A 23,829-nucleotide genomic window follows, 5' to 3' on the forward strand; every position below is an offset into this window, starting at 1 on the left:
GTTCAGATCGTTGGGTGGATGTTCAGGTGGTTGGATGTTCAGGTGGTTGGATGTTCAGGTGGTTGGATGTTCAGGTGGTTGGATGACTCAGACTGACCTTCCTGTTCGCAGCCCAGCAGCTCCAGTCGGAGGCCGATGCCCTCTGCTGTCGCTCTCTCTGGGTAAATCCGGATGAACCGGGTCAGGAGCGGGCCGAGTAACCTCATCTCCGGGGTTTCATGGTTCTGGTTCCCAATGAAGATCTAAAGAGAAACACAGAACCGGGTCAGGTTCTATAACAGGTTCTACATCAGGTTCTACATCAGGTTCTAGGTCATATCAGGTTCTACAGGCATTCAGTTGCTCATCATTCCTGAAGAACTTCCTGGAAAACAAGAAACATCCTGAGAGTAGAGATGACAACCAACCATCCATCAATTCATCATCCATCCAACCAACCAATCACCCAACCAACAAATCACCCAACCAACAAATCATCCATCCATCCATCCGTCCGTCCGTCCGTCCATCCGTCCATTTATTTCCTCAGAAAAATTGGATTCCCAGAGTATTTCCTGTTTAGATTTCTCCAGTTGCCCATTGTCGTCTGAAAACCTTTAAGTCCAGCCAGAAACTGAATCTAAAGTCCAAACCGTTCACTCCCTCTCATGTCGATGAGCAGCTGCTGACCTCAGACCTGCTCCAAGATGGCGCCGCTTGTATCCAGAACCATCTTGAACGGTGTTTCATGTTTTGTCTTTTGCTTCAGCAACAACTGTTGGCCATCGCACTAAGCTTTCCTGTTTTGCCCAGAAGCAGCAGCTTTCCCACTGAGCGCCGCCCTGGCTGCCAGCTGTAATCAGAACCGTTGTGTTTTAAATCAGCGTGAGCAAGCTGACCTTCGGCCTGGTGGTGTTCTCCTCCTTAACGATGGTCCAGTTTTCACCGTCCAGGCTGTGGCCGACCTTGAACCTCTTCATGTAAACGTTGCGGTCGTGGTGTTTTCCTCCCTGGATCACCACACCGCTCAGTATCTTGTCCTGGCCCAGATCCACCTGCAAGGAAGGAAATGTGATGATTACGCACCATCATAGGATTATAAGCATATAAAATACAACCTGACCCAGACCACAGGGACTGTTGGTGTGTTTGAGTCACTTTTAATGTGGGAGCTACTGAAGAGGAGTCACTTGAATTCACACATATTTAGATTTTCTTTTGCTGTTTTAGAAATGCATACAAAAATATCTTAAAGGTAACTAATTATGCTTCCTTGAACAGGTTAGCATTGGTCTTTGGGCTAAACAAAACATATTAATTACAGTTTGTTTGTTTTTAACAAAGTCATTGTTTAAAAATGTGATCTCTCCTCCTCAGTTCTCTCAATTTTAGGGTTTTTTCAGAATTTGCTGTTTTAGGGCTTCTGTCACTTTTATGCAAATAAGCTGCTGCTGGCCACGCTCCCAAAGTCAACACTTAAACTCTGCACATGTGAAAGTGGCTCCAAACAAATGCAAATTATACAACAGTACATCTTTAACAGTGAGTGGAGTTCCGCTTGGGTTGCTAGGCAACGGGGCTGGGTTCCTTTGGGGTTGCTAGGTAACAGGACAATGCCTTGCCGATTCTGACTTAATAGTTTAGTTTTCTTTTTAAATGATTCCTTTTCCATCAGAAACATCGACTTATTGCCAGAAAGTGGCTGGATGAGTTTGATTTAATGTTTGGACTTTTTCTAGAAGCAGTTGAGACCCAAATGGTACTAAATAAACTCACAAAAAGTGAATTATATAATAGCTTCCCTTAAGCCACTTTATAAATTGTACAAATACTCATATCTCAGAGCATTCAGAGGTTTTGCCAGGTAATCCAAGCCGGCTGAGCTGCAGACTCACCTGCAGCCACTCGTTCTTGAAGGGCTGCTTGGTCTGCTGCCCGGTCCATCCCGACCTGCCCGTCAACAACCGGACGTTCTCGGCCACCCAGCCCCGGTCGGCGAAGGACGAAGCGTTGATCTGAGGGTCAGAGATCAGCCCCGACACCATGCCTAACATCGACGAGCACGGGTAGTCTGAGAGACGGGACGGCAGAGAGACAACAGAGGAAGCAGAGGTTAGGCAATTTAAATATGGAACCAAACACACAAAAATGATCAGGAATTTCCACAATGGATTCATTCAAATTGATAAAGTCAACTCAAACTCTGAATATGATCTTTTAACAAGGTAACAAGCAATTCTTCTAAAATGTATGGATTTAAGTTGGACAGTTTATCGACTTAAAGAGGTCAGGGAAAACTTTGATTAAAAGTTCAACCTGTATTTAGCCTCAATTATATTTTTAATGCTCATTCTCAGATACAGAAATAGTTTTCAGGATCTGTTTTACTTTCTTATTGCCTATTGGAATATTTATAGATTAGATTTTAGGATAATTTATCATTTTCAGATTGTGTCAAATTGTAAAACTTTTTTTGATTTACAAAATCTCATCATCCCCTCTTCAAAATATGCAATATCTCATTGGTAAGGAAATAAATGTTCCCTCAGGCAGTTTTACACAGATTTGAAACAAGTTAGTATTTAATAAGACTTACATAAATACATTAACATAATTAAATAAAATTTAGCAAAGCTTATAAATCCTAAGGAAAGTCCAATATTTTTATCTGGCTGGTGCCAAACACTGTTAAGCTGGTTATGACGTAATAACTCAGTGCCAATAATCAAAATACAGTGAAATAATCTTACTTTAAAATATTTCCAGTAATATTTAAACTTATGGGAGTTAAAATAGTAATTCAACAAGGTAATTCAAATAGTTAGATCCTATAAATGTTGATTTGGCTGCAGAACCAGAGATAAGGGTACAAAATGTCCTCTCCAGTGGAGAACAACATAAATGTATGCATAGCCCGGTCCAGAGCACCAGATCTCCACTCAGCTGTATCAACTCCACTCAGCTCCTTCTGAGAGTTTCACATCAGAGACGGGGAATAATGTCTGAGGATGATTAATGAGCCAGAATGATCTCGCACAGCTTCACTGTAATGAATAATTGTGTCCTTCAGTGGGGAGGTTTCGCCCAGTTTGGACGTAATAATTATTTAAAATCAACAGAAAGCAGTGGGGGTGTAGCTCCCCAAATGGTAACCGTGTAAGGTTGATGCGTGATGTGCAGAAAAACCGGCAAAAAATATGTTTATGGGAAAGTCAGAAGTGAAAAAAAATCAAAACAAGGACCGAGGTCAGGAAAAACATGCAGAAAGAGGCTGAATCAGTGGGTTTAACAGGTAGACATGGAGTTCTGCCTCACACCTGACAGTCTGCAGCCGTAGACCTCAAAGCGCATGCAGATGCCTTGCTCCCAGGTAAGCGGGCGGATACGAACGAATCGGGTCAGAATCGGTTTGGGGAAGAAGGCACGGACTTCGTCTGTTGGATTGTGGTTCCCCAGAAAGATCTGGAAATAAGAATAATAAAAAAAATTGTTTCTGTTTTTGTTAACAGATTTGAGAAAACCAATTAAATATTGTGAGAGAAAAAGTCTGAATTGAGCTGATTATCATAAAGTGTACAAAGGAGGGCATTTTAATAGGCTGGTAAGATATAAAGTGTAAAATAAAAACTAGTTAGCTACTAGCTAGCCATTTAGCTAGTTAGCGTATGTACAAGCTAGATATTAGCAGCTAATTAGCAGTAATCTGAAGTCACAGAAAGAAATGAAGACTTTGATAAAATCAAAAATTAATAAAAGTATTTAAGGCCAACTTACATGTTTAACAATTAATTTAAGACATTTTAAGAACTTAATTTTAGATCAGTACTATTGGTACAAAATAAAACAATCATAATTTTGATAATTTTCTGACAACATTTAGGCTAAACTCACAATAGCAAGCTTCCCATGCAGTCTGTAATTAAAAAAAAAATCATTTTCCAGGCCTGGATAAAAAAAGTGGAAAAATTATATGAAAAAATGTTTTATTTTCCAGACTTTACTTTTCTAGAAAGACAAAAATCTTCTAAAAATGCTCTGTTGTCTAAATAAATCACTCTTTAAATTGCATATTTTATATGTCTGATTTGCAACATTTGCATTTTAACCAAGAGTATTTAGGCTTTTTAGTTGTTCTGTAAGAAAAGGTCACCAAATCAGAGTAAATGCCTCAAAATCCACAATGTGCAGTTAGTAGAAGCATCCTGACAATGAGACCTGACAGATACAAGGTGAATATCACAGATAACAACACGTATCCAGACAGTGAATTAAAACAGTGAGATAGCTGATCTTTGCCTTCTGCTTTGAGCCCTCCTTCACTGTGATCCAGTCCTCTCCGTTGGTGCTCAGGTCCACTTTGTAGGAGCGGACGAAGTAATGCTTCTGGGTCTCTATTGAAATGGCTCCCTGGGTCCCGATGCTGGTGACGTACCTGAGGAACCCCAGGTCGACCTGCAGACAAAAAAACAACAACGGGTCAGTAAAATGGCTTCCAGGAAGGTTCTGTTCAGGTCAGTAAAGTCTGATACATGCATTCTTATTTTGTAAAGTTGATTTATTCCTCATTCCCGCCTATTTGTAGAATTTTTTCTGGAATGTAGTTACAAGTTATTTGCCAAAAATCTGTTTATTTGTTGTTGTTTTTTTAATTGAGCTTATCTAAAATACTTTTTAAAAAAGCATTCTGATTGGGGAGCTAAAATACTTAGCCACAATGCTAGCTGACATGCTAACACTAATGGCTGATGTTAGCAAACCAGCCAATCCAGGAGCGCCATTTATTTTCTTCATCACTGACTGATGAAGTATTTTTCTTTAATAACGATGTTTAATAAATAAATCCCCAAAAAGTTAAAATAAATATTTACCTGTCACTAAAACAGCAACTGTGCAAGACCATGTTTATATTTTGGACTTTTGAGAAACAAAGACTGCTCTCAATGTGAACATTTTTGGCACTAATGGAGAAAGTTTGGACACCCCTGTGTTTGGGTATAAAGCATAAATAAAGTCACCATCTGATAGACATCACAAGACTCTTCAGACAGCCTTAAAATAGAAAAGAAATTCAATTACAGCTGATTTGATTTTCCTTTACTGCAAGTCAGCTAAAGGCGAACACAGTCAAACTCAATTACTTTTATATTTCTAATAGCAAACTGTGATCTTTTTTTCTGCCTTACATACAAAAAAACCCCACGTCTCTTTATCTATAAGTCCTAGGATCAGAATCACATTCCTTGGAAACAGTTTTCCTTTTATAATCATGAAACTGTGATCAGAGTAGATAAAATGAAATGCATGTGGAGTGTGAGTTCTGTTTAATCTGAAAAGGAGGCAGTTCAAACCGTCTTTACCCAGAAAGCAACAGTGAAAAGATTAATAAGCTGATTGTTATCAAAGAGTAACAGAGATAGCAAAAAGCCTTACAGTTTTTATGCTGTTAAAGGGGAAATATGCAAAATTCACATCTTGAATATTTTTGTACTTACATTTGGGTTTCTACTGCTCATAAAAACAACCCAAGCTCTTAAAAACCCATCCAACCAGTTTTTGGCAAAAAGTTAATGTTTTTTGGTGTCTGGTAAATGATTAAGTCATATTCATTGGCACCCCATCATCACCTAGCAACCCCATTCCCGTCACCTAGCAACCCCAGCTGAGCTCCACAACGTTTCAGCCGCTGGTTTTACCGGGTTTTGTTGTAGATTTATCATCCAGAAACCACTAGCGGCGTTCTTGTTAGTTGTGCAGGAGGCTCCACTTCTGCTTTTCAAAGATGTATGGTTGTATAATTGTGCATCTTTTTGCAGCCATTTTCATATGTGAGTCCAAATGTTGAGTTTGGGGGACCTGGTCAGCAGCAGCTAATTGAGATTTCAAACAAGATGACCAAAAGCAGCTAGAAACGCGGAACTGAACAGACCAAAATCCCAAACCTAAAGAACACGTATTACCCATAAACCTATCCCAACTTGTTCAAGGAAGCATAATAGGTCACCTTTAACAAATAGTAGTGGCTATCTAAACTGAAAATGGTTTAAAGTTGTTCTGCATCACAGGATTTCCCTTTGAATCAAAGCATGAAACGGGTCTAATTATGCAATCTACGACACTACTCTCCGTTCGACTTCCATTACAATCCTGTTTGTTGAGTTTGGGCATTATGAGGCCAGAATAGGCGCTCTGCTTCAGCGTGTGGGATGACCGCCGCATGCAGCGTGTAATTATACGACCGAAGAGATGCTGCTCTACATGGGAAGGCCCCAAAGTGCGGGTGTTGACTGCTCCTGCCGAAGCTTTTTCAGGGAAGGAGCAGGAAATAGCATGCCACAGGTCTCTGCGGGATCTGTGATTGACAGGGAGACCCCTGGGAAATCATGTTGCGTGGGATGGCTCTCCGCCGCTCCCACGTCTCTTCTCATCTAAATTCCCACGAGACGCAACACTTGTTTGCACTCAGCCCATATGAAAATGTCGCATGTAGGAAACATGTCTGCGTTGCTCATTAAAGACTAAACAAACGATGCCTTTTAAATTAAATCGTGTTTTATGGTGTTTATTTGTAACTCAGTGTCGCCTTCAAAGAGAAGTAAAACCAAGACATAATTTTTACAACATAGTCTCGTAGATTTGGTTAAATTGGGGAGAAAAACAGCAACATTTTGCTACATTTTCACTGCACTGTGTCAAACAAACAAAACCCTATGAGACACCTGTTCCCCTCCTCGCCTCCGGGGGCGCTGCACCAAGAACCACTGCAGGAAACGACATAAAAACCTCAGAAAAAGAGACAGAGCACAACTTATCTTCACAAAACGTAAACAAAAATGGAGGAGCGTCAGATTTTATTGGTTGCAGGATTTCTCTTTTGACTTTGGTAAAAAATCATGAGCCATTTCTCCCGCTAGCGCTAGTTAGCCTGTTTGTTTTGGTTGTACTTACCCAGAATGCCCTGCGCTGTATTCCACTTCCTGCTTCTGGAGCGGTCTCCGGTCTGCTTGTCGTTCATATGCATTCGAACAGCACCAGAGTTCACTTCAATCAAACCAAGACTGAGGTTTGTAGGCGGACTAAAGTTAGTTTTTTTGGTCCACATTATGGCAAAAGGCCACAATCAAATCAAATTCTGGTGCTGGTAATACAGCTAATATGTCTGTAAGCCATCAGCTGTCTGACTACTGACCTCAAATCTTGTTTTGACCAACTGTTAGGTATAGTTCTATTTGAAACTACCAATAATGTCACCTGAAATCGGCTTTAGTTATGCTAGCTCCTATGTAGCTACAATGTCTAGATACACAGACATAGCTACATAGGAGCTGGTCACTACTTAGTAGCTAGTACCCATAGTTATGGAAATGCTAGTTACATGGTCATAGCAATCATAACTATGTAGCCAGCATGCTAGCTACATAGGAGCTAGCAGATATTGTTAGATATTGTTAACTTGCTCATTTACAATAATTTACTTGTTGCTTTAAGTTAGTATTTGAATTTGCTCTCGCCATTTGATGTTTGATTATTGTGTTTTTTAAAAGTCAAACTATAAGTTTGATGTTAAATCTACATGGAAAAGGAAATGACAAATATCGAGTTTCATGTTTTCTGAGACTTTCTTCTTGATGTTTGGCTACATCAATAAACCGTGGCTCAAACAAATCATGAACAACAATTTCAGTTAAAGGTTTTCACAACAGGTTTAGTCCAGCAGGGGAAGCTACACATTAATCTTAGAGCATCTTCAACTCAAATCCACTTCCAAACTAATTAAACAGATCAACTGAATGAGTGTTTAAACAACCCCAAACTGAACGAGGAAGTAGGTCATACAGTCAGTTTCACATTTACATACATAAGATGTAAAAAAGTCAGGAAAACGTAAATATTGATGAAAACATTCATATTATCCAGTGTTTAAAAGGAAAATGAGTCAATGATTAAGTTCAAATGCAGCAAGAGGAGGCTAACGTACGAGATCCAGCCTCCAGAGATTAAAGTGAACAGACTGACTGGTTTTTCCTTTTGAAACAGGAAAACTCTCAGTGTTTACAGTAATCCTTTGGCTCATTGTTCCATTTTCCACACTTCCTCCATCAACTGGCTGAAGGTAATTGGCCTTCCATCTCCTAATTGCTCAGCGGCTGGCACTGCCAACTATTTATAACAGAGAAATACTCTCACTTAGAACTTTTTAATGAAGGAAAACAAACTGCAAGATGGGAACATAACTCGTTTAAATTTGGCAAATTAGGATTAAACTTTAATGATGCCACAGCCTTCCAAATGGGACCTAGCTATAATAAAAATAAAACCCTTAATTACCCCATTCTTATCTGGGGGTTCGGCACTCGCTGAGTTTCTCTGTGCTTGTATTCAGTTACACCACAAATTGGACTTCACCAGTTTTTTCAGTAATTAGTAATTGTAGTGTTTCTTATTAATCTTCTCTGAAGTAAAGAAGCATTTTGGAGGCCTAGACATATCCGAAAATAAAACAAATGATGCACACGCTTCAATTATTAGTGAAATTTATGTATTTAAATGGACCTGAAAAGGTTCCACTGGCCTATTTCAAACACTGTAATGTAGCCTAGACATTTGAAAATTGGTACACAAAAATAACTCTCCAAAAGACGAACAAAGAAAACTATCAGTCCCAAAAAACAACAGTAGTCGGCCATTTTGTGTCAATGGTAGTTTGGTAAAAACTGCCAACCCCTTATTCTATTTGCTTCGTATAGCGGGCTTGGACTGTTGGCTATTGTTAAATGATTGCTTCCTGGATGCCTGGACTCTGTTGAAGTTTTAAATCTGATTTCACTCAATCGCTAATGTTTGGCCGTAGCATTTGTAATGACCAGCTTTGTTCACTTCCTCAGCTGCCATTGCTGAAACTACAACCAGATTACAGACTACAATCTAAAACAGCACAGAAAATCAACATTTACAATCCCAACTCATCCATTTCTTTGAATTCAACTGAAGAAATCAAGCTGAATGGGAGAAATCCAAGATGGAAAAGTGAAGGGAGATGAGAATCGAGCAGAAATGCGATAAGAGACTTTCTGGTTTTTCATAAAAAATGGAGAGGAACTTAACCAGAACTGTTTTGTTTCAGGAAGTATTTTCCTTAATAAACTTCATGCTTTTTATTCATCTTGAATCTGAGTTTACTGGAGTTCCACAAGATTCTGTTCAAGGTCCAACAATCTCTACATTATATTGTACTTAATTAATTAAACTGAATCAAAATGAAAGGTTTTTAAAGTTATTGCTAAACAATGTTAAATATTCAGGAATATTGAATAACTGCAAGATAATCCCATTTATCTTGTGAACCATGAAGTTTTCTTTAGTGTGATCAATCTGTTTTTACAAGTTTCTCCTGATATTTTCCAGGTTCATAAGTAAACATGGAGAAATTTGCTCCGGGTCGGTCAACTCTTTAAGGCTCTTTGCAGGAACTTCATCCGTATTGTTTCCCCCACGATGACAATGCGCCTCAGGCAGACAAAGCCTAAATGTGTTCTCCAGATGTAAACAACCCATCGCTTCCTGATGGCGTCAATGTAATCCTGAAGTCAAACGAGTCTCTATAAATACCTGAAACTCAAGGGAGGAAGCCTTTTCTGGTTCCTCATTGCTGCTCAAAAAAAACTATCAAATGGTCCAATTTTATTTTCAGAGACTTTATAATTGACTTTATTTATTGTTTCTGTTGTTTGGTTTATTTTGAAGATTTAAAATATCTTCCAGTTCCAATGTTACTTGTTCGTTACAATTTAAAGTTTACTGATATTTACTGGATGTGTTTTTGCATTATCATTACTGTTATACCAACAGAAAATGGTCTCAAAACAACAATATTATCTTTTACTGTAATAACTTCTGGGACAATTTATCGTGCAGGAAAATTTGTTATTCCAACATCTCATTTGGTATTATTGGTTAAATATTGTTTAGTTTTAGTTTTTATTAGTATTTTTGGTTAAGTTTTAGGTATTGTATTGTGTATTGTATTGTGGTTATGTTTCCATTGATTGGATAATAAATACTCAACAGAAGATTCAATTATTGTTGAGCAACAACTGAGTGTGTACCAACTTTTACTGTCGCATTTTGAGACATATGGAGCTCCGTAATTTACCGAAAACTGATGTAAACTGCTTGCGTTTGGGGACAAAAATAATTTGCATCAGTTTGAAAGACTATTTAATAGATTCAAAAACACAAAAACAAATAATATTATATCCATAACTTCAGTGTGTTTTAGTTAATTTTATAAGTTCACTGCAAAAACACAAAATCTCTAATTTCTAGTGCAAATATCTTAGTTCACCTGAAATAAGAGAAAACTAACTTGCAAGTAACTTTTCAGCAGCAAACATGAGCTAAATTTCTTAATTTTGCTGGAAAAGTACTTGTTTCATTGGTAGATAATTTCATATTATATTTTTTCAATCTGCCAGTAGAAGTAGAAGTTTTTCATCAAAATTATGGAGTTATTGGGTTAAAACAAGCTCCTATATCTTGCTGAAAAGTTACTTCTAAGGTAGTTTTCTTATTTCAAATGTACTAAGATATTTGCAGTAGAAACTAGACTAAAAACACTTGGTAAGATTTTGTGTTTTTCCATTACTGTAGTTTTTCCCCATTAACTAATATTTTATGTATTTTAGTTAAAATGTTCTCTAATTTTCACTTTTCATTGGTTTTAGTTAACTATAACAAAGTTGGTCTGGTTATATTTTGTTGAGATGAACCAAAGCGTCTCAGATTTTTAATGTCTAAACATAAGAGCTCATAATTTTATTGCAAATTTCCAGCATGCAGTTGAAATGAGTCACTGCTGTGAGAAATATGATTACAGAGTCACAATAAAGCCAGATAATGAGCCGACTGTCTGCCTCCAAGCAGACGGCCAGCGGGACGCTTCACCCAACAGAAACCTGAAAATAGTATCGATAAAATATACATGGCTGTAAATAATTAATAGAGCTGCCTGCAGTGGAGGGGACAGGCATGCAGGAATTAACCGAGTCATAATTTTCATCTTAAATAAGAGGAATCCAAAGCCACAGGCGGAGAGACGCGGCGCGGAGCTGGATCGCAGCACACTTAATCAAATAAAATGGAAAATCCTCTTCATGAAAAAACCTCCAGTCATTACTCTGGAGGCTCAATGAGGCGGAGCAACAGGCCCGGTTCAGAGGGACATAAATCACCCGGCCAGATGTAGCCGTGCCGCTGTTTCTTACGGAGAAGCTGCCAGAACAAGGCTTTCATGAACAGCAGAGATAAACAGAGCTGATTTCATGCAGCAATCAGGACATTATTTCACTCTTTTAACAATAGGTTTGTAGATCTTGTGGCCAGACGAACTGAATCTGAAGCTGAAGGGTAGAAAAAGTCTCACCTTGTCCCTTGAACTTTGGATACAGTCAGAAGATAAACATTAAACTTGTTTTATTTCAGTTCTGTCTCAGAAATACGGCAGAAGCTGCAAATGTGCACAAATTTTTGTTGACATTCTGCTAATGTTGAAATTGCTGTTTCCATTAAATAAGAACTTAAATTAAAATCACACCTGAATAAGTTTGTTCATGTGACGTAAACATGAGGTATATTCGTAATTCAGCCAATCAGAGGAGACGTTGGTGACTTAATTACACCTGGGAGCAGATATGTACGCATTTGGAGAAACTAGTCGTTAAAGACTCAACTTTTAATGAACTGTGATGCTGTGAGAGGCTAACTGTCTGAAAAAAAAAAAAAAACTAACCACGAAGAAGACCATTTCCTGTCATCTTCTTCATTGTCGTTTCCGCCAGCAGCAACACCTGCCAGTCCGGTAAACTCGGTTCGATTCGAGACCAAAACTGCAACATTTATTACATTTTCAGCTGCCGCGGTTCTCTTTGCACTGAGTCAAAAGAACTAAGTTAACTGAAAAACCAGTTCCCCTCCTCGCCTGTGGGGGCGCTGCACCAAGAACCACTGAAGGAAACAACAGGAAAACCTCTGAAGACACTGAGCGCAACTTCCTTCTTCACAAAATATAAACAGAAATGGAACGGCGTCAGATCTTAGCGGTTGCCTTTAGTAAAAATCCACAAGTCATTTCTCCTGCTAGCGCTAGACTAGCATGTTTGTTTTGGTTGCATTTACTCAGAATGCCCTGCACTTCCTACTTTTGGAGCAGCATCCGATCCGCTTGGCGTTCACATATGCATTCAAGTTCGCTTCTTTGGTTCTCATCAGAGTATGATCACAGACTCAAACGTCAACAAATGAACTGAACTTTCCAGTCAAATGAACTGGACTTCTAAAGCGAACCAAACAGGATCAGTGTGAATCCAAATCAAAGAAGGCTGGAGTCAATCCACTGGGTTTATCAAAACTGATTTTCAGTGTCTTTTTTCAGCTAAATTTGCATCAGATCAGTATAAAATGTACAATTTTCAAGTTATTTTCTATTGCCAAATAAAAACTTTAAACAGCCAGAAGAAAGTGGTTGGTTGTAAGTTTAATTTATCCTGATGCAGATTCAATAAGAGGATGTTTTCCATATGAGTGAAGTTGAGTTTGGGGAGACGGAACAGCATGTTAAAAACAATCCTCTTTAGAAATCAAAGTGAAAATAAATGTAAACATAGTTAAAGTCAGGTTGTATTTCCATTTAGATATAATTAAAACATCATATGAGCTACATATGCAGTCAATATTTCCTCGCGGCTCTTTTCTCATACTTGAAGAACTGACCGAGTCCATAATTAACCTTTTCTTTAACCCGAACCGAGACTTTGTCATCGCCCACTGTGAATGCACACCGGAGTTTAACACAACTATTTAAATAAAGCATAGATTAGAAACGGGAACAGGAGACTACCGGAGGGTCTAATGAACGTCCACACATCCAACATTTCTGCTGAAACATTAATTGCCTTTGCAGAGCGGCCCAGTTATTGATCCAAGTTTCTTTGTCAACTTTACCATCTCATTAGTCGTGTCCTCATTATTTCAACACTTCAAAATAATTTTATTCAAAATGGCCACATTTTTAATGCCGTTGGTGACCTTCGTGTAAAACCAGCAGTTTCCACCCAGCGCGTGAACCCATTAACCCCAATTAAATCTCCGTCCTTCATTTCCTGATGTCCCAGAGGCCCCGGCGGTGAAACACGTCCCCAGACAGACAATAGAAAGCCACAGTCACTAATCTGGCGCTGTGGCGGCGTTCCTGTCTACTTCCTGTTGTAACTCTCACAGGAGGGAAGTGGAGGTCTGCTCCTGCAGCACAGGGCATTGTGGGATTTCCTCTATGAGTTCCTGTCCTGGACAATGGGTCGGCGCTGGACGCCAGCCACACATGTCCATACCGGTTTGATAATTCAGACTGAATCCAGTTGTTTTCTTGACCCAGAGGAGAAGCAAACACGCTTGTTTGGGCTTGTAAATTTAATTATGGGTAACGGAGTTCATGTAAATATCCAACGATTTGAGCAGCTGTGAATCAGGGGACTGAATCTGAATTAATTGTTTCTGCTTCCTGTAGTTTGAGCTTCATTTTCTTTTTAAAAACAGAAAAATCTGTATTTACGCCATGCTTAACTCACCTTGTTTAGCTTAAAAGCACAATGTGCTGGCACAGAAATACTGAAGCATGAACTTAAACAAGAGGAATTTAAAAAGCTAAACTAGAGACGAAATTAAATAAAATATATAAATAAAACAAGAGTTTAAGTTATCTCAAAAGTCTTGAGTTAACATAAGATTATGTTGATGTCCATAATTAACAGACATTTTAATTCTCACTGACTTGAACAAGAATACCCATCAAAATCAAGCCATGTTTGAACATGCAAGCAGTTAGCATCTTTAGCTTCCAACCTACTTTGTAGCATGGCTAAACAAAGGCTAGCTGCTACCTACAGAGTTGAACATAAGACCAAAACTGACTTTGTTGAACATCAAATCTCTTAATAATTTTTGCTGTTTCATTTATCCTCCATTATGACAAGAAAGAGCTGTTAGCCTGTGTAGCTGCTAGCCTGTGTTTACACACAGCTAATTACTGCTAACAGTGAAGAAAACATTTGGTTTAACGGAATAATTCACAAATTGGATATTATAGTTGGAGCTCAATCTGTTGACATTTCAAGGTAGGGCAAGAATGGCGATCTGAACAAGTCATAAATAAAAAAAAAAAAAAAGAAAGATATAACTATTAAGCTATATTTTATCATACATAACAGGCTAACTGCTAGCTAGACAAGCATAATACTTTTCTTATTTCATTCTGTGTTTCAACAAACATTCATTCCTCTCTGCATTTCCCACTGGCTCCAGCATTATGATCTATGTAGATGAGTTTGGATGAATAAACAGTAGTAGCCTTCAGTTTAGCATCACTATGAACAACGATAAATCGATTCCAATACCCAAATATACACCATTAGATTTTTATTCTCTTATCTAACAGATTTTCTGTATGTAAATCTATAAATATTTTAACTTTCACCTTTTCATTTCCTTAAAACAATTTGTAATTAATTGGAGTTGATTTTTTTGTAGTGTTTTCGTCGTGCAGCTGAATCGGACGGAGTCTGCATGTTTTCTCTGGTTTTCCCCAGGTACTCCGACTTCCTCCCACGTCCCAAATATATGCATGTTAGATTAATCTGAATTCGCCTGAGTGTGTGTGGGTGTTAGCCCTGTGGTAGCCTGGAGAGCCGTACAGGGTGTACCCAGTGCGGACAGGCGGCCAGTCGCCACATAAACATAATGAATGGATGGATGGAGAGTTAAATGGAGATGCAGCCATGAGAATAACTAATCTAAGTGGACAGAAGAGCTCAAACTAGCACTGCAGATACTTTAGAATTAAAGTTTAATTACTGTATTTATTTACATTTCTAATATTGCTTATGATTTGTTTTGGTTTAAACATCTAAACTATAAAAAATATGAATTCCCTGCTGCAACTTTTTAACCAAACCACCTCTAAAATCATCTTTTTTTAAAACGTAAAGTTGTCAGATTCAGTTTCTTAGCCTTTATCAGTGTTCAGATGAGTAAATGTTGCCACTTTAAGCTGTACACGAATGTTTTATAAATGTTTAAAGTCTACATTTAGTGGCTGCAGGCCGCTACATCAGATTTCAGCATGACGGCAGGAAACTGTGCAGCAGAAGCAGATGTAAATAATTAATTCATGTTGGCTTTTTTCCCCGTCTACCATCACTATAACGTGTGTAGAAGTGGTTCAAATGAGTGAGCAATATTCAGAGCAGATGTGAGTGAGTTCTCGGTGGCGCAGTGAAAGGCAAACAGAGGAGCAATGTTTTTCCGCTGGGAAATCAGAGGCTTTTATTTTGAGCTCAGACTCTGGAAGTGAGGATTAAAGTGACATAACCTCCAACTGCTTCCCTTAGAAAAAAACATCATGTGCTAAAAAAGGGCACAAACAGTGTGTTCAACGCATGCAAAGCTTATTTATTTACTAACATGTTTTTATCTTTATAGTTCCAACTTAAAAACTGCATTTTGAAGCTACGACTGAAACAATTAATCGGATTAATTCAAATTCAAATATACTTTATTGATTCCACAGAGAAATTAAATGTCAGGTTAATAAAAGAGTTACTGGAGATGGTGATGGAAAGATCTTATAGTGGTCTGGATTTAAATTATAGATTAATTCAATTATAAATTAATCACGATTAATCTATTATTAAAATAATTGTCAACTAATTTAGTGATTGATTAATCGATAACTGGAGTATAAAGTCTCAAAAATATATAAATTTTGCATTTAAGATATGACAAAAAACCTTCTTTGTGGGTATATTCAACCCCGAACTCCTGAAGTAACAGTTTTAGCTTCATTTGCTTCAAATTCTGAAAAAATAAAACAAACTGAGTTGATATCCAATAAATAATAATCAGATTATTCATACACTGCATTGATGTTGAATCAAGCAGAAAGGGTGAGTTTTCTCTTTCTCATCTTTAGCTACAAATAACCAACGATTCACTAATTCAATGCTGTTGTTTCTGTATTTTTGGCAATAAAATGTGTATTTTCTTATTTAAAACATTAATTCAATTGTGTATTTTCACCTTTTAATACATTTCTAACATTGTATAAAAAGGTTTAAGTGGTTTAATGACAAAATGTACCAATTGTCTTTTTTTATTTGATTAATTGATTAATCGTCAGAATAGAATAATCAAATTAGTGGTTAGCTGCAGCTCTATTTGAGACGTCTGACCTGAATCCATTCCTTGATGGTGTCGTCTGACGGCGTCCAGCCGTTCTCCTGGTAGTTGAGCCGGGAGCGTTCAGGGGACCAGTTGGAGTTATACTGGGAGGACGCCCTGATCAGGTCTGAGGGGATTTCCCCGGACTCCATGCCCAGCGGCTCCATGCAGGCAAAATCTGAGAAACACAGAGGGAGAAGCAAGTAAACAAATAATTCAATTCATTTTTAACAAGAAAATAAACTTTTTATTGCCTATGATGTAATAACAGCATTCCTTTGGGGATTTGTGCTACTTACTGCTCTGAGCATGTTGGTATTTCAGGAAAAGGCCTTTTTTGAGTCTGTGTACGGCAAGTAGCAATTAATTGATTACTAAATTAGTAGGCAGTTATTTTAATAGTCGATTAATCACAATTAATCCGATTAATTGTTTCAGAGCTAATCAATAATAATTGTTATTCAGCAAATGGCCTTTTCTGAGTCTATATAGGGTAGTTAATGATTAATCATTACTAAATTATTGACAATTATTCAAAAATTGATTAATCATTCTTCATCGAGTGTTATAAATAATCTATTATTTGTTATTTCAGCAAATGACCTTTTATGAGACTGTATTAGCAATTAACCAATGACAAAATGATATTATTATATTGATTAATCACGATTAATCAATTATTTGTTTTTTCTACAAATGGCAGTTAACGATTAATCAAATACTACATTAGTTAACAATTACTTAAAAATTGATTAATCATGATTAATGTTGTTTCGGGAAATTACCTGTTGCTGCCAGTTAATCAGTTACTAAATTATTTGATGATTATTTCAATAGTCGATTAATCATGATTAATCGTTTCAGATGTAATGGTTTTAATACTTTAATGTGGTGATTTTGATGAGTTTCTGCATGTTTGTGACTTCTTTTTGGCTAACCTAACGCTAAGCTTAAGAGAAAGCACCTCGTTCAAAGATTTAAGCGAATCTTTGAATGAGACGCAGCATCTGAGTGTTTTTTTTATCACAGCAGGAGAGCCTTGGGAAGGAAAAGGGAGGAGGACGCAAAAGGAAGTGTGAGTGTTTCTGAGTGGGAGACACAAGGTCTGCAAGCCTGATACAAACGCTTTGCATCAATTCCTGCATTTCACAAACAAAACGTGGGCAGACGTTTGTCTCACCAAACTTGTTGTTTTGGTAATTTGATATTTATCCTTATCCGTCCCTTCCCTGTCCAGCCGGGACGCCGACATCCCAGAACAAAGAAATAAATCCTGCAGTCGCTTCAAAGTCCTCCAGGAAAATCAGTTTTGTTTGACGTGAATGTTTCCCCAGAAACGTCGAACACCGTGGGACCCAGAATTCCTGAACCGGGTCAGCGACAACCAAAGGGTTAAAAACGCATTTATACCTCTACAGGAATCCCAGCTATGCAGAAAACCGGCTTCTTCTGTCAGGGACCAGGAAGAATAAAATCCCCAGGGAGCAACTTTAACAGAATCGGAGACTCCTGATAAAAGTCTGGTGTGAAATCGGCCAAACAGATTGCTCAGCAGCAGAAGATAGGAGCTGGAAATGGGTCAAAGCGATAAAAATACGAGCTATCTGCTCCAGGAAGAAACTCTGAATCGAAATAATAATCTAGAAGAATAAGAGGCGATTAAATTTAGATCTAACAACTGATACGTTTACAAACTGTGGCTAGAGATAAATCTAAAAGTTGCTTCATATGTTCTTTCTGTTGTCTGAAGACTGAAGATGTTTTTGTTGGTTTTCGTGATTTTTATTTTATTATCTTTTGTTTTTTCACTGTTATTCTCTCTGGTCAGGTAAAGTTTTCAGCTCAGTTGGTTGAAATTCTGACCAGTTTATCCTGATTTCTCACCAGTTCATTCGTGTTTCACCACCATTTAATCCAGCTGTGCTTTGTTTCCGTAAAACTACTTTGTTTTATCCTTGTTAAATACATTTTGGTTTATTTATTTACACATTTTCTGATCAGTAAATCTAGTTTATATCAATCTATCTAACTAAAGCTGATTCAGGGTCATAAATAATTCTTGAAACAATAAACTGAATCTAATCTGCTGGAATCTAATCCCTTTTATTAGTAATTAACAGAAACTGACTTGCAGTCATCATATAAAATACATTCAGTGACGTTTTTATTGAGATATAAATGTTATAATACTTTAAACAGAAGAAATATCTTTTGTTTTTATTCCATTAATGAGTTGCATGACTTATTAATGATTTAAATACTAGGTAACATCTCACTGCGTGCTCAGTCAGCGCTGCGAAATGTGTCAGCTTGCAGGAACAGAGGTGTTAAAGCAGTGAGTCAAAACAAATCACACATCTTAATGCAACTATGCAGGCTAAACTGGCTCAAAGTGTTTATTTACCAAGAACAAATTGACTCTGACCTGCGCCAAATATTACTATAATGAGAACTAAAAAGTTCATATGACACACAGAAATTTAGATTTTAGAGATTGTTAAAAAATATTCAGTGATGTTTGAACAATGTTCAAGTGTAACCTGTTCTTTAGTTTCATATTTATGTTTAAATATTAGTTATTTGATGATTAAAATGATTAATTATTAATAATTATTATTTTGTAATGCACGACATACTGCGATAAACATCGGTTATGTCCGATAAATAAGACCGGGCTCATATTAACGACCGTTTATTTCTAGATAGATTATACAAATAGCCAGTTAGCCAGACATACAGATAGCTAGATAGACAAATAGACAGACAACATGCTAGATAGATAGCTAATTAGCTAGCAGGACAGGTAGCTATATTGCTAACTAGCTAGATAGGTGACAGTGACATAAATAGCTAAAATAGCTAGTCATACAGATAGTTAGCTAATTAGCTAGATAGCTGGCTAGACAGACAAATGGACAGGAAGATTGCTAGATACCAAGCTAATTACCTAGCTAAACAAATAGCCAGATAGCTAGCTAGATAAATCGATCTATAACAATAATATTTAGTGATATTAGCCCATATTTTTATATCGTGCTTACCTAAATTTAAGAGTTTTGTTTACATCTTTAAGATAAAAGCCCTTTCTAAAGTCCAGGATTACTGTTGTATTTAAGAAGCAATCTTTAACAACGTCCGTAGGAAGCGCTAGCGTCTCACCGTCGTCCTGGTGCCCAGCGGGAGGCTCCCTCTCTCGGATGGTGTAGTTGGCCGTGAAGCCCTCCTTGGCGATGGCGCTGTCGGTGGTGATGGTCATGGACAGGATGCCCGTGTGGGAGATGATCCGACCCGGCGACTTGTGGCCGCAGTACCTGCCGATGTGAGGACCCACTGAGGAAGAGGAAGAACGAGACAGTCAGCTTCATCAGCAGTTTCCATCTTATTCACGCCATCGTACATTTTCATAAGGCTGCAAACACGGCACCGACATTAGATCCATTCATAAGAGGGGAAGATTGGTCACAGATTAAATAGAATTAGGTTTCAAAACAAAAACTGTATTGTTTTGCTCCCTAATATCAAAAATAAGATTTCTTTACATATATAAATGATGGTAAGGTCATTGATAAGTCTGTAGATTAAAATGCAGATAATAAGGTCAGAGTTATAACCCTAATATCTTGGTTAGCATGATGGCTTCAGTCAACATTTAAACCTATTTTTAAATATTCCTGTTCACATATAGTCGTCCAGAAGGGTCAAAAAACAAACGCTGGCCAGTTTAGCATGAATTCTGTTTAAACAAAACTTTTCCTTGTGGTTTCTTACTGTTGCTTTGTCTGTTTTGTTGTTTTTGTACCATCACTGTTGTTCCCTTGTGTATTTTTGTTGTTTTGTTATGGATTTCGTTGTTGTATTGTGACTTCTTGTCGTGGATTTTGCTGTTGCGTTGTGGTTTTTTTGTTGAGTTGTGGATTTCGTTGATCCATTTTGGCTTTGTGACGTTTTTGCTGTTGCATTGCGGTCTTTTTCTTTTGCATTTGTTGACTCTTCTGGTCCACCGTACTAACCTCCCCGTTGAACATTTCCTACTGTTGATGTGGAAATTGTCTTTCTGATTAATTTATTTCAGCGTTAACTTTGGTCTTTGCTCTATTTTCACTCTTTGATTACCTCATAATTTCTTATGTTTCTTCAAATTAAATATAGCTTTTGAAACTAATTAAAGAAAAAGCAATTTTAAGATTGCAAAGTAGCATTAATATTGTTATAAATGATCAACTTTATGTTTCTACTCTGGAACTGTCTTGTTAAATGAACTGCAGCCATTTTTTAAAAAATTTCTCTCCATATTGCAATTCTTTGACAAATGGTGAGCTGGTAATTAAGTGTCATTAATTATCTGGAAGCGTACCAAGTGAAAAATCAATACCTTTTTCATGAAGTAACAAATGCATTCAGTCCTTCTTATGAATACCAAAGTAAATTGGTGAAAGTAATTCTGCTGTGCACCAGGCGGATCATTTTAAACCGAGATAAACACAGAGAACTGATGTGAGCATTTGTTATTCAGGGAATTAACCCGTCGGGAAAATAAATATCTAAAAGAAATTTCTTCTTCTTTCATTAAAGGCACAGAGAGACATGTCGTTTCATATCTAATGACATTTAGAGTCCCCAGCTGGTCACACATTTTAGCTTTTTTCTTATCTCCAACTCGCAAAAATGAAGCTTGTGGTGCTGCCTGGTGGAGATACAGTATCTCCTCTTACATGATACAAAAATATATTCTTTTAATTCAGCTTAGAGGTAAAAAGCTAAGAAAAAGAGACATGAAGCACTCGCACAGGAATGCTGAGCTGCAGTAATCTGATGGATTAGGTTTATCAGTTACAGTCTGAAGCAGGTAGTCGGCGATCTGTGACGGATTACGTTTGGAGCCATTTCATCCTTATCGCAGGACGTGTGAAATGGTTTTTACTCCAAAGCCGTCGGCTGATGAAATCACACCTAAAATAAGGAGGAGAAAAAAAAAATCCTACGGGCAACGTGGAGCCTCACGAAAACCGGATAGAAGAAGAAACTAAATTTGAGCGTTTTTTGTAATAGTAAGGGAGCGTATAAACCTGACGATGAACTACAGTTCAAATAAACTGTATCTGTGTAGATATCTGTTTTATATTATTATATTTCTGAATGGAAAGCCAACGACAGAACAGCTGTCAGCCATTGTACAGATCAGAGCGTAAAACTAGCCAACCAAACTCTGAAATTTCACTTGGGTTGCTAGGTAACCCGGCTGGGCATGGCTGAGGTTGCTAGGTAACGGGGCTGGGCATGGCCGAGGTTGCTAGGTAACGGGGCTTAGTTTAGCTGGGGTTACTAGGTGACAATTTGTTGCATTTAGATTTGTTGATTTTGTGTGGATTTGCAGATTTGTGAAAAACTGGAGGGACTAACTGATGTAATTTGGAGTCTAAAGGGCCACATAAAAATCTACGGCGGGCCGGATTAGGCCCAGGGGCCTCGAGTTTGACACATCCTTTAAATCAAGGCTAGATCCATGTTTTTAGAGTTGCTTTTGATTCATAATAAATGGAGCATTAAGCCTTATTTAATGTGAATTTGACAAACTGTAATGATGTTTTATGTTTTCATGATGTAAAGCTCTTTGAACTGCCTCAGTGCTGAAATGTGCCACAGAAATAAACTTGACTGATCTAAAGAAAACCTGGGAAGCTGCAGATGTCTGTAAGTCTGATTAAGTTGACTGAATTTTAATTAAAGGGAGCAAGTTGAAAGGAAATGAGATCAATGCATGTCGGAGTGAACCCTCCTGCAGAGACGCTCCCTTATCTTCCCTGACAAACACGTTTGGCTCAATCAAACCCACAAACGCTCTTGAGCACAGATGCACCTGAGCGCGTGCCGACACACGCACCAACACGGACCGTTTGACAGGAAGAGTCCTGGCAGGCTGGCGCCGCTTTAAAGTGCGTGTCAGTTTCTGTGTACCTGAGCCAGTCCCTCAGGTTCCCGAGCCAGTTATCGGGGAGAAAAGGCTCTCTGGGCACCGCGGGCCAGGCGCCCGGCCCAGGTTTACAGCTCTGGTGATTATCGGCGCGCCGTACGGCTAATTAGGCAACAATGGAGGCAGAGACGAGCCGTCCAAGCTGGAGGAGAGGGAGTGTGAACAGGTTGCGTCTCCGTCATTCATGTGCCGGTTTTCCAAACGCGGTTGGTGAAGGAACAATGAGCGAACTGCGTGGGAGTCTCCCCTCCGCTGTCAGTGCATCCAGATGCCATTTGTGGAAAGAAGAATTGGTTTGGACTCAAACAGAACGATCATTACCTGCTGGATGATTCTGTTTATTACTCATTGTATCAGCTCCACTGAGTAGCAGCTCCTATTTAGGCCCATTTAATTAAACTTCAGTCCATTTGCCTTGAACAGGGCTGCCCAAACCTTTTGCCATTAGTGCCAAAAATGTCCTATTGTCTTTATTTAACAAAGTCATGCAGAGGACTGCAAATAAACTACAAACTCAATATTTATTGAAAACATTGCTCAAAATTCATGTTCAAAGTGAACTCATTAAAAAATAAATGTTCTCTCTTCAAATCGTAAAAATTTGCAGTTAAATTTATTGGGGAACTAGTTTAATTTTTACATTATCGCCATTAAATTTTGAGATCTTTGCATTAAATTCACATCAAAGGTGAACTAGTCTTTTCATGTTTCTTATTCAACATTTGAACATAAAACATGAAAAGCGAATTTTCGACTTTCGAAAATTCACTTTTCAAAAATAAAATTTTGGAAAAGAGAATTAGATCAATAATCTTGCAGTTCAAAATGAATAATGTCATCTAATGTATGTTTGTAGTTTAAACTCTCTGATTCTCATTAAGCGTGTGGTTCTGGTTCCTCACCGGCGGGGAAGCCGTCCCAAACCTCCAGCCAGTCGTAGCGGCAGACGGCGCCGGCCGGCGGCGTGGTGTCGGGCTCCATGTTGAAGCTGTAGAACTCCACCGTGATCTCCGCCATCTTGGGGGCGAATATCATGAAGGTGCACTCCAGGTTGTTGGGGTATTTCTCGGGAAAACCCGGCGTCTCGATGACGCCGCTGGGAGCCGTGAAGTTCCTGGAGCATTCTGGACCTGAAGGCGACAGACCTGGAGTCAGAACCAAAGCTGAAGCATTCAGAAGTAAAACCAGTTCAGTGGATTCGTGTTTCCAATTCACAATTTGAAAACTTTCATGAAAACTGCAGTATGCAACTTTTACAAAATATATATATATTTTTACATGTTTGTTGAATAAAATATGAAAAGTTAATCTGGGAAACTAGCTGGAAACTCACTAGAAACAACCAATCAGAGTACATCAGTACATCCCAGGTGCACAAAAGAGCGTAATCATAGATTCTTCCTCCCAGCAGCTGCTAAAACTCTTAAATAAAATATAATCATCATTGCTCTCAGCAAATTGCTTGTGTTTTCAGTTTTTACTCATTTGAAATAACATTTCTGCTGGTAAGGGACATTTCTGCCATTTCCACAGTTTTTGTTTTCACTTCTTGCATTAAGAAAATGCATATTTTGCACATTTCTTTGAACTGGAGTTCAATATTTTTGCCAACT

The 23,829-nt window shown here is 38.1% G+C and overlaps 1 protein-coding gene across 1 annotated transcript in view; it reads right to left on the reverse strand.

Annotated features, from left to right (window-relative positions):
- The window catches only part of LOC103130780 (neuropilin-1a-like), a 71,182-nt gene that overhangs the window by 12,182 nt on the left and 35,171 nt on the right, over positions 1–23,829 (reverse strand). Inside the window, exons 4-11 of the mRNA XM_007542277.2 lie at positions 23,119–23,346; positions 19,405–19,575; positions 16,257–16,423; positions 4,276–4,431; positions 3,297–3,441; positions 1,875–2,050; positions 879–1,034; positions 98–242 (exon numbers count right to left, since the gene is read on the reverse strand). Coding sequence (XP_007542339.2) covers positions 98–242; positions 879–1,034; positions 1,875–2,050; positions 3,297–3,441; positions 4,276–4,431; positions 16,257–16,423; positions 19,405–19,575; positions 23,119–23,346 — 1,344 coding nt within the window. The remainder of the gene's footprint in view (positions 1–97; positions 243–878; positions 1,035–1,874; positions 2,051–3,296; positions 3,442–4,275; positions 4,432–16,256; positions 16,424–19,404; positions 19,576–23,118; positions 23,347–23,829) is intronic.

The sequence above is a fragment of the Poecilia formosa genome, unplaced genomic scaffold (genome assembly GCF_000485575.1).
Source record: "Poecilia formosa unplaced genomic scaffold, Poecilia_formosa-5.1.2 Scaffold672, whole genome shotgun sequence".
In the NCBI taxonomy this organism is placed as follows: Eukaryota; Metazoa; Chordata; class Actinopteri; order Cyprinodontiformes; family Poeciliidae; genus Poecilia; species Poecilia formosa.